The 12,587-nt window shown below is 35.9% G+C and overlaps 1 protein-coding gene across 2 annotated transcripts in view; it reads right to left on the bottom strand.

Moving 5' to 3' along the window:
* The window catches only part of LOC149787798 (lipase maturation factor 2-like), a 151,935-nt gene that overhangs the window by 72,269 nt on the left and 67,079 nt on the right, over positions 1-12,587 (bottom strand). For both annotated transcript variants that reach the window (XM_089974009.1, XM_089974008.1), the window contains exon 8: positions 10,896-11,010. In XM_089974009.1, coding sequence (XP_089830135.1) covers positions 10,896-11,010 — 115 coding nt within the window. The remainder of the gene's footprint in view (positions 1-10,895; positions 11,011-12,587) is intronic.

The following is a 12,587-nucleotide window of genomic DNA, read 5'->3' on the forward strand; positions in this document are numbered from 1 at the left end:
GAAAATAAAAATTCTTTCTTAAAAGTACAAAAAAAATCGTGGAAAGTTTATTATCATTTTTGGGGAAGAGACTGCGTATGAATAATACAAGATGATCGTGGCATGGCTCTTGAAATTTTATGTGAATTTTTCTCATACATGAAAAATTGTTTTTTCCTTCTTAAAAGTACAAAAATAACGTGTAAAACATTTATTCTTGGATCGTGTGGGGTTTTGCCTGTTCACTAGTAATTAATATATTTACATAAAATGACATCTGTATGTGGATGGTAAGTAAAATTCCTCTTCTTTTCACTCAGAATTAAATCCTTCAGAACACTCACATTTTCTGTAGTAATCCCTGTCATCAGACCAGAACACCTGCATCTCTATTGTCCATTGATCCTTTGTTAAATTTCTGATGCATGCGTGGAAGGCAGCATCACAAATGTAAAAAAACAAAACCCAAACAGACAAACAACATCTTACTTGTTGGTCTATTCAATAGGCAGGGAGGAACAGTAACTACAATCGACCAAAATGAAGGCCAATTCCTTTTTTTTAAAAATGTACCCCGATAAAATAGTTTGCTGAAATTTCAAAGAAAACAGATTACCTTTGAAGCACTGATTGTTATGAAAATGTACTAAGCAAATGGAAAAAATTCAGTCTCAATCATGCAATACAATTATTTGATGTTAATGCCGCCACAATAAGAAATGGGCATTTGTTTGGTTCTCCAAAGCTGTCCTTTAGCAGTGACTTCAATAATGCATGCATTTTTCATCAAACAAAGCTGACTACAATCTTCAATAAAAACAAAGAACCTTTCTTCAAAGGAAGTCAGTACCAAACTTAAATAAAAGTAAAGGAACCTGATGGATTTTTTCATTATCCAACATGACTGGAACATTTTTACTCTGCCGTAAAAGTTTCCTTTTTGCAGGGAAAAAGTTTATGCTTATGAATGCTACCAACAGCGGCTTAAAACGCAAACTTTTAAAGACTTGGGACGTACTGAAAAGTAAATGTCCTTCATCATCTGTTACGTGATTGTGCTAAGTTTTTCCACTGAATTCAGACCTATACGACCAATGACAAAATTATTGAATATTTTAAATCTGTGCGTGTGCATATTTTCGAAGGAATTACTTGCATTGTGGATTCAATGTATGTAATGAGATTCACTGGTGAGTACACAGTATTCATACTCTATTCATGCTATACATTAAACATGTGTATATCAACAGTATACATGCATGTATACCAATCCATGGTTCTCTAAATAAAGTAAAATATTATATATGCCTTCTCTGTTTTCATTACAGGTGCATTTCTCATTTAATATGCATCAATTTAAGATGGTAACTGTGCCAATGAAGCATGTATTTTACCGCCCCCCCCCTCCCCCCTGCAATTTTTTTTGGGTACATGCATAATCTTCTTCAGCTAACTGACCTGGTTGCTTATAACAAAGTTCGGTTTATAACATGGTCGGGTTCTATGGCTCCCAACTACTGTGTTATAGCGGGGTCACACTATATTATGTCTGCTTTGCATTGATGTAGTTTGTATGATGCTTTATTAATTTTAACTTTATCAGGGGGCCCCCGAGTGGCCAAATGGTCTAAAGTGCTCTACATTACAGATCACTGTTATCTCACCTGTCTGTGTGGATTTGAGTCTCAGATTCGGCCAATGTGGGTATGTGAGAAAGCTTGCCAGTAGCTTCTCGTGGGTCGGTGGTTCTTTCTGGGGTTTTCCCGGGTTCTTCCTCCACCATTAATACTGGCATTAAACCCTACAACAACAACAACAACAACTTTATCAGTAAGGGTTGAGTAAGTGGCAGAGTTGGAAAACTGCACTGGGTTTTCTTTTAGCAATACTTCAGGTGTCTGTACACCTTTACTTAGAGAAATAGGTTTAAAAGCAATGGTTTGTGAATGTCTGCTGAAAGTCAAAGGTTTCTCTCTCTGGGCAGCTAATTTAATCTTCTAATTTATTAGCTTGTCAATCTGTTTTTGCATCTTGCCCACTTGCTTCTGGAGTGTTTGTATCACAGTCTGCAGCAAATCAGCATTACACTTATATGGAGAGTGCTGTCTATCATCTCTAGTAGGGCGGTCCCTAAGTGGCATTGGGATCATAGTCATTACAGTGCTGTTCACAGCAAGAACTCCAGAAAATGGGTCAGCTCTCTCATAAGCTCATTCTTAATATTGTAATCCATGATGCATAAGATTATCTGTTGTTGTTGTTGTGGGGTTTAATGCCATTTTTCAGCACACGATAGGCTGTACATGGCGGCCAGTATTAATGGTGGAGGAAAAACCCGGGAAAACCCTGGAAAGAACCACCGACCCACATGAACCTACTGGCAAGTTTTCTCACATACCAACATTAGCCGAAGATTATCTGTAATTCTGAATAGAACAGTCACACCAAAGTGAATAGAACAGCTTTATAAATGTCAAAGTGAATAGAACAGCTTTATAAATGTCAAAGTGAATAGAATAGTTTCATCGTGGTCATGTTAACAGAATAATATTATAATCCATGATTGTTATATGCACAAGATTATCTGTAATTCTGAATAGAACAGTCATATCAAAGTGAACAGAAAATGTTTATAAATGTCAAATTGAACAGAAGAGTTTCATGCCTGTTATGTTAACAGAATAATATTGTAATCCATAATTATTATATGCACAAGATGATCTGTAATGTTGAATAACCAGTGAGTGGCATTCTACTATAAGTTAAATCCAGCCAACACATGTGGAAAGTTCCTCAGTACTTCATTTACACTTCAGTGCATCATTCAAGTAGCATTTCATGCCTGTAAATAACTCATTTGTATAAAATGTATTTTTAATGTAAACTGAGTAGCTGACCAAAACTGGATTATCTATATAATCCATAATTCCATATTAAAATATGCTGAAAATAAATATGTCACTAAGATAACTGGTTTTCATCTCTTCAATGATCTGAAACCCGCTTAGTTTATCCTTGGTGACAGTTCAATGTGGAGGAATTTCATCGAATATGGCATAATCAATTTTCTCCTCTTAGTTTTAGGGTTCTTGTAACCAAATATAATTTAAGACTACACTGATATGAATTACTGTGGATTGATTTTTTTTAATGCACATATCACATGTACTTCCTTACAAGTTTAGTTCAACTGTAAATTGCACAGACTTGGATCTGCGGTTGCAATATGTACCAGCAGATCAGGGTCTATGTTGCTTACAGTTGGATTCTACTTTTTAGAGAGTATACAATTTTTATTGGGCTTTCTAAATAAAAGTCATGGGTTTCCATGTTGAGCCCACAATTAGAGAAATGCTGAAAAGGTTCACTTCCTAACCATAACTGTTGACACTGATGCCAACATTGGAAAAGTGAATGCTTTGTCTCACTTCGTACTAATGCATACATCCCAACCCCTGGCAAGGAAAAAGTGTAATCCAAGTGGGCAAAAAGAGTAATCCAAGCAGAAAAAGAGTAATCCACATATAACATGATAAATATTCAATAAGCAGATGTACAAAATAATTTATTTATCCCTCTGGACTTTTAACATCAGTTACTGCTTCAAGTTTTCATATATAACGCTTTGAGCTTTAAAAACCAACAGACTCTCATACTGCATTTCAAGACACTTTGTACCAGCTGAGATTATGAATGTTTTGCATACCAGCAGAGCACTAGGTGCTGGGTTACAGTGCCTGGATCTGAATTCAGTTTTATTTTTGCTAACAATACTGAATAATCTCTCACAGTCAGCATCAGAATGGTAAAGAACCAATATTCCTTTCATAACCAGACAAAGAAGAGGAAATATATACATTACAGTTATTGGGTCTTTTAGCTGGGAAATAAGATGAAAAAAAATCAACTCTGTCCGCATGAAGTACATTGTCAGGAAGAGTGCCAACTTGATACTTAAAGAATTCTCCGTCTAATTTATGAGCAGCCTTTCCTGCAGCATGGTGCATCATATGACAGAGACAAACTGATATGTACAATGATGGAAACATTTTTCAAAAAATAGAATGCAACTCCTTTATGAATTCCAGTCATCACTGATGCAGTATCAGCTGAAAACCCCATACAGTTCTGCCAACTTATGTTTACTCAAAGCATTATCAAGCAAATAAAAAAAAAAATGCTTTCTCCAGTGGAATCTACCTGCAATACTAAACGGCCCAATTTTCATGGCTTCTGCAGTTTTAAGTAAAGTATCTTCTGCTAAACACCTAACAATATTAGATGATTTTGTTCTTGCAAATGCGTATTTTCTGCAATTTTCGAATCAGGAAATATCCGTCTGAACAAAGGACCAATGTAGTATTATACAGATAGGGGTAGTCAGTATTTTATTAAGAATTCAGTAGATAATGCCTCTGCATTTATAAAATTCATGTCCACAATTAAGTTCTGCTGTAAAAAATAAGTTACCTTAGTAGTGGAGTTAGTAAAACGAGCTAATTCAAGGTTTCTTTGTTTTAAAACCATGACCAATATTAAAATCCTTTCCACATAGCCTGCAAAGGGCATGAAACTGTCCTAGAAAGGAACATTGCATTGTGTAATTCATTTCTTCATCTACTTATTAATCAATTTCTAATCCATCTGTGAAATTATTTGAAAAATACTTTTGCTCTAATACATGCATAGACTAGAATAAATCAGACTTGACTTTTAGCGCCAAATACCTACAGACTGGTTCTGTACCAGATATTAATTCGAACAAAGAATTTGTAAGCAAAGATTAAAAGTTAGAAAACCAGTCTGTTTTCTCCTAATTAAGCCATACAGCTGCTATAAAAAGAAACCAAGGTTAAAAGTAAAAACCAGCATGTTTCTTGGAAACAGGGCAACTGCTATAAATAGAACATAATACTGTTAGGAAAGTGCATGTAAGTCTTCGGACAACAATAATCTTATACTGTAGTTACACACAAGTGGTCTTTTCTAGAATATGGTCTGTAGGATTAATGGGATTTTAATAAAAATGAGAAAACAAATTATACATTTTTTTTGAGGGGGATGTACCGAAAACACGTAATCTGTACAGTTATGTGTAAGGAAGGCATAATTTAGTGAGAAAAAAAAAGCATAATGATTATGCCAAAAGCATAATGGTTGGCATGTATGCTAATGTAGGTTTCACAAAAAATGAGTTTTTTGTATGTACAGTGAAACTGCTCAAGTCTGAAACTTCAGTAAACTGAAATCCCCTTTACAGTGAGAGTTTTTTAGTCCAGTTCTTCTCTTTCTCAAAGTAAAATCAAACAAACAAAAACCACTTCAAACCAAAAATTCCAGTATGTTCTCAACTGATTTAGGTTTTAAAAGGTTTCACTGCATGTCAATTCATACATGTACAGCTGAGTGAGGAGTGGTGACTCGTTTTTCTCATATGTCAATCATTTGTATCATGGAATGTTTGATGATGTAATGCATGAAAATTGATATTTCATGAATACATATACAAGTCAATTTACAGCAATACATTCTAAACATTTATTATCAATGAAGATAGTGTAATTGAAATTTAAAAGCATATTTAACTTGCATCTTCTGAAGTCTGATCTAAATGTTCTCCTTTTACAATATTTCAATATGCATCTAAATGTGCCTATTCAATAATATGCATAATTATGTTCTTTAAAAAAGCTGCAAGTTTAATTGTATCAGTTCTGATGAGAAAGGGTCATAAAGACTTTTTGGCTATACACTCATTCCGAATTCAATGTTCTGAATTAAATCAGCTGAAAATCAAACATTCTTTGTGGAGTGCTTGACAGGTGCATTCATACATATCAAGGTTTTCTTTAGTTGTCCATATGTGCTCGAATACAATATGCCTCAACTGCAAACAGTACTGATCCAGATCTGCAATCACATAATACACATCGTATCCGGACATAATTATCCCTCACTCTAACACTGTTCCAGCAAGTCATTGCTATGTGAGGTCACCTTATACTGGGTTTAATTATACATAATACAATTATTCCTCACCTTATACTGGATAACATTATACAGTAATCTCTCACTATAACACTGTTCATGGGAGCCATAAAGTGTATGGTGTTATATGTCAGGTCATTTTATAATGGGTTACATTATAGAATTATCCCTCACTATAACACTATTCATGGGAGCCATAAAGTGTATGGTGTTATATGTGGGGTCATATTACACTGGGTTACATTATACAACTATTCCTCACATGAACACTGTTCATTGGAGTATAATGTGTATGGTATTATATGTGGGGTCATCTTGTACTGGGCTACATTAGGAAGTGATCTGTCAATATAACACTATTCATAGAAGCCACAAAAGTTTATCATTTTATATGTGAGGTTGCCTTATACTAAGATAAATTATAAAGATATCTCTTATAATAATGCTGTTAAAATGGAAAAGAACATGGGCCAAGTGTGACTGACTAGTCATAGCCAACACAAAGAGCAGCTTACTCTTCTGACTTGGCTTGAGAGACAGGACATCAGAGTGGGGTGGGAGGAGGGAATCTTTGCAACTGTAGCAGGTAGGTATTCCAAAGCCTGGGCAATGCAGATGGCAACCTAGTTTGAAAACTGGTCTTGGCTTTGGTAGATCGATTGTTTGAGATGAGCCAAGCATGAGAGTTGGAGAATCTGGGGATTGTTGTATAAGAAAGATCCTTTGTTCCGCAACAGTAGTCCCTTCTCAGGCTTTTCTATCAACAGTAGATTACTGAACCGTGACTATTATGGCCGAAAGAAGGCTATCAGGATGAGCAAGGATGCAGAGATCCTGATTTACTTGAGAACCAACAGAAATATTATGAAAGGTGGGAAGGCATAATATATTATATGACTTTAGATTAAAAGCATCCATTGCCCAGGTACTCTGATATGGCTCTGGAGATACATAAAAGGGGGCTTGTTGCTCCATTTCATACCAAGCAAGTCCCACAGTTGGAAAAGTGCCTCTGCTATTGACTGGTTGCCCACTAGAATATTTTTTGCCCAAAATATGGCACATCCTGAGAGTGATCTCTAATGAAACAGCCCACCTCCTTGATGTATGCTACAACATATTGTTCAAGAAAACCATAACACAATGATGCCACATAAGGTTTATACACCCGTGTAGGACCAGAAACACTGTCTGCACTTCTATTTTTATTTTTTAATGAATGGCTGTTTCTTTCTGAAATCGAAGATTATGAAAATCTACCCCCTCTGGCTCCAGTTGAGCCAGAAATCTAAATAACCTCCTTGCCAAGATAAAACATATATTTCATGTGAGGATGAAAGACATGATGTGAAGATAAGCAGTTTGCAGATCTACAGGGACCACCCAGTTCTTGGGGTGTTCATACTGAATTATTTTTCCCAGATAAATCTGTTTAAGGTGAAAAGATCATGAGCTGAAACTTTCTGCCTTTCTTCATCACCAAAATGAACAAGGAATAGAGAAAGTTTGGTCATTTCCCATCCTATTGACTGTTCCCTTGTACAGAAGGTTGAGCATCTCTTGCCTTAAATGAACCAGTTTATTCCCAGACAGGGTTCATAAGAAATTCTCAATGATAAATTCAAAGACTTTTCCCAAACTTTCAAAGACCGCAAGCATAGATTTCCAAGACCTATTTTCGCAAACATTTTGTATACAAGTTATGTTAAATGAGAAAACAATGAATGCAAAATACTACAATACTGTTTAATGATGAAATTCAAACTATAATTAATTTCCTAAAGTTGCTTGACTACATCCGAATATAACAACCTTGGAGAATTTTATTTGTGATTATGGAAAGAAATTAAAATGTTTGGGTTTATTTCAATTTTCAAAGACTTTTAAAGACCTCAGGATAATCTGCTCGATTTTTCCAAACTTGCTACCTCAATTTTCCCAAACTGTCAAAGACCTTCAAAGACGGTATGAACCCTGCCAGAAGCCATGCTGGTATCCCTCCTTTTGAAGCAAAACAGACCCTTACATTTTCAGTAATGCCTGACCAAACCTTAGTCAAACATCTTCTGAGGCACTGGGAAAAATAAGATGCCACAGCAGAGGGTGCAACTAGGGTTATCTACCTCCTTCTTAGGTAAGGGGGAGGTGGTTGAAGGTCGGAGACATTAGGTTTTGTGTCCTACGTAACGAATTAAGGGGTGTACTGAGACTAGCCCTACTAAGTGTCCTTCTAGGTGGATTTGCCAATTCCTTCTTGACCATCTCAGAAGACAGTGGTGACCCACATACTTTTTGTTGAATGAGGCTGCACCTACTGAGCAAGTCCCTACCTGTTACAGTTGTCATACTCTGAAACCAAGGTAGGAACATGTCTGTCATAGGGTGGTGGAGGGCAACAAAAAAAACTTACTACCAGGTACAAGGGGTTTCCAAACCCATTAGGGGTCACATGTGAGCACAGAAGTGGATAATTTTGATCTAAACCACTTCTCAATATGGGCAAGCCATACCTAACAACCTATCCTCATAGGGATTGGGTAGTACCTAGAGATGGGAACAATCAAAGCCGGACTGACAACCAAAGCCCAGTGTCCAGCTGCTTGATGGCATGGTCCTATGACTAATATTCAGTGACTGGTGCTCAGTGTCCAGTGTTCGCTATTTGGTGACCGACAACAGGTACTCAGTGCCTGACAACCAGTGACTGGTGATCAGTCAAAGACCACCCTAGCAATGAAAATCCACTGAGTAATCCGATCACAAACACTGTCCTTCTCTGTTACAGGAAAGGCTCAAGTCGCTTAAATCTGTCACCAACAATAAGATTAACTTAAGAGGGCAATGCTCCTCTCCATTGGGAAGGCATAATTCACTCTCAGACAATTTTCCCCCCTTCATGGGGGCCAAGGATTATATGCTTTACTGCCACTGATGGCATCAGATCTCGTGTCAGTAATCCTTGGCCTTTTAGCAATCTCCGAACCATTGAGATTGCGCTTCATTTCTTCCACACAGAGTTGGCTACACTAAAACTGGAAGGTATTTAAATCTCTTCTGAGAATGGAGGGAGTTTTCTTGTATAAAGAAGTGGAGCCTTTTCTCCTCCTTCCATTGGTGTGGTAACTTTATGTCAAGTCTCCCACTTGAGCTGTCCATAAAAAACATATCAGACATTTGTCTGTGTATGCACAAATAGTGCATGAGTGGCAGGTGGTGTGTGCCAATCCTATGGGGCCTTCTTGTGCCCACACATACCCTTACCAACTGACATATTAATCTCTGAAAATGACAAAAAATTACAACAAACAAGGATAACTGGGAACCAAAGAATGACAGGTAATACTTACCCAAACACTGGTTACTAAAAAGTGGTTAACTCTGAATAGAAACACTGCCTGCAAAGCAAAAACCCTTCAAACAGCAAAAAGAACATACCCACTCAAATGATTTAAAGACTGGGAAGAAAAACACTTAAACATTATACAAGAAAGATTAAGACTGGCCAAAAAGATGTTAAAAATGATAATTCAGATTTCAATGAGTGATATTGGCACGTGAACTTGCATTACTGTCCAAGGAAAAAGAACGTATTCTGTATGTTGATTATGACTAACTAATCTGACTGGGATCATCTTTTCGGTTATGGGCCTCCAATTAGTAACTGGAGGAAGGAGTATTTAGTCTGGACTGGGGACTGGGCATCCCAGAAATGGTAAGCAATGTAACAGAAGAAGATGACGTAATACTGTTGTTAAAATTAAGGTTTACTATTCAAGATAATAACTGTACAATTTACAACATTTACAGACTATTCCCTGATTAAGATGTTATGTATACCTATGAAATATTGTAGAAAAATTCATAATAATATAAACTTCACATGCTGGTATCAATCATCCAGTTTTATCCATGGGACTTTTCTTCAAAATGAACAAAGATTTTTCACAAGCAGTAGGTGAAATTTTAGTATTTAATACAGCACTCAATCTATTCCTACCATGGAGGATTTTTGTTCTATTCTGTTCAGAAAAAAAGGTTAGGGTCCACATGCTGAGCTCAAGTTTGAAGAGTAATTATGAACTGTGACCCCAGGTCCAATGATTGAGTATGTTGCAGAATGAAGTCTTTTACTTCATAATGTGGCAATAACAGTATCAGCAGGAACCTTGGAGATGTATGCTATTGAAAAGTTGTAACCAAAACTGTAATGAGAATCTCCCATGACTTTGATCTTGGAATCAAGGTCAAATGGGCAATAAAACTCGTTGGTTGTTGACAGGTTATTATAGGTTTAATGCCATTCTTCAGCACACGATAGGCTATAAATGGTGCCCAGAAGATTTGGTAAAGGAAAAACCTTGGAAAATCATTGGAAGAACCAATGACCCATGGGAAGCTACTGGCAAGCCTTTATATCCATGTTGGTTGAGCCCAAACTTGAACCCAAGCAGACAGAGGTGAAATTTCATTTATATGGCAACAAAACTTGTCAGAAATGAATCATCTTTGCTTTGTAATGATTCACATAAAGTATTAAAATAATCCATCATGGATTTAGTAAATATAAGCAAATTGAAAACTTTAACCAAAATGACAAACTTTCTATGACTGACCTCAACTCCAAGGTAAAGAAATCAGCAAGTACCTGTAAGTTGCAGAATAAACTTTCTGTTTGTCATTAAGATCCATCCCAAGTACATGTACAATAAAAATCCATCATATGGATTAGGAATCCTAAGCAAAAAATACATTTTAATGCAAAACATTTGATGCCTGCCACTACCAGTGAATGTGCCACTGAACCTTGTACATACATGCACACATAAATAAATACATACATGCGTATCAGTGGCAAAGTAACTGCTAGTTTATTTTCTTACGTGTCCTTCCAAAAAATTATAATCTGAAAATCACAAGTAGATACTTACCATATTTATATTTCCACAAAAATGCATCATCTATCAGGGATATGCATAGAACTATCGTCAAGAGATTGAAGAAGTTGTAATTCCCTGTTAATATGATCAACACCTGCAGCAAAATCTGAAATGAGAATTTTTAAAGAGTGAATTATTACTGTGTATATAAATGTGCAATGTACAGCCAACTGCAAACAGCACAGACCCAGATTGGTTGTGGCTAATACAATGACATCTGAAGGCACCTATTTTTTTTCTTGTAAAGTCCATACACAAAGGTAAACCCCATCAGTCTTCTGACAAGATACTCCATGAAATTAAAAGGAGTACTGTGAACAGAATATTATATGGTGGCACTCTACAGTTTCATATTTTGCATTTGATTAAATTTATTTTAAAAAATTCCAGGTTTTCCTAATTGATAACACTAGCTATTTAAAAAAGATATTGTATACTGGGTATTGCAAAATGAATTTTTAATTCAGTTTATTTTGCTGTATGATTGATGGGTATAATTTGGTAGTAACCAAAACTGTTGAGATTCAATAAGGAAATTAGGAAGGTCAAAGACTATAGTGGCATCAGTTACAATGTAGTCACTTACCAGCGGGCCTAAAAAATTTAAACTTATGTTATACTGACTCATACCTGCATGAAATCAATAGGAAAATGATTTATTTTCTCAGAAATGACAAATATTATAGTCGTTATGTTGTTAATCCACTGACAGACAAGACCAAACTATGGCATAGATGAAACCTGACCCAGTACTCGCCTTTTGCATTACTAGTCACAAATCTCAAATGATGACATCGGAAGTCCAATAGTCACGTGATATCAACAACAAAAATTCTTTATAATGTTGTTGTACAGAAATTCAATTATATTAAATTAAAGTCTGATACTTTTTGTATAAACCAGCAATCTGGCCAGTCTGATTTATCAAGCGGAGAGCACATGTCAATGTGGTATTCATTATGATACAACAGAACTCCAGAAGTTGTTCTTGGAATATATAAATATGGAGAATTTTGTGTTCTTTCGTTTTTGTATTTTTATTACAATCAGTATATGACTTTCATTTAATATTTTTTTATTTTTTTCTGTACATTTAAAAATGTAGGCTGTAAGATTTGTGTACTCATGCGACTAGCAATGAAAATCGTGAGTACCAGGTCACATTTCATCAACGACATAGTTTTATCTTGTCTTTCAGCAGATTAAAGACAAATATTTTAATACAATTTCTGAGAAAATAAGTAATTTTCATATCAATTTCATGCATGTATCACTTGATCTAACAACATTTAAAGTTTGCTAGACCATCCGGTAAGCCGCTACGCTTTGCCAGCACCAGGTTGGCCTTGTGTGATGCAAGACTGTTTCATACTTTCCATGTAAGGAAAGATACAGATATCGAGCTGACTTTGAAAATAAAAGTCTAATAGACGAATATAATCCACTGGGCATTTGGATGACTCAGCATATATGTTTACTGCAAGCAACCAAATGATCCATACTGCACCCTCTGAATATTCTGGTTAGAACTCAATAAATTCAACTCACGATCTGTTTAGTTACTACTCAATTACGTGATTGTTTCGGGCGTCAAGTGGTGGCAGAAAATTCCCGGGGTTTTCACGACTTTCATCAATATTTGCGAAATTCAAGGACTTTTTACAATCGGGACAAAAATTATCA

Source organism: Sinohyriopsis cumingii, chromosome 11 (assembly GCF_028554795.1).
Source record: "Sinohyriopsis cumingii isolate HCF-2022 chromosome 11, ASM2855479v2, whole genome shotgun sequence".
NCBI lineage: Eukaryota > Metazoa > Mollusca > Bivalvia > Unionida > Unionidae > Sinohyriopsis > Sinohyriopsis cumingii.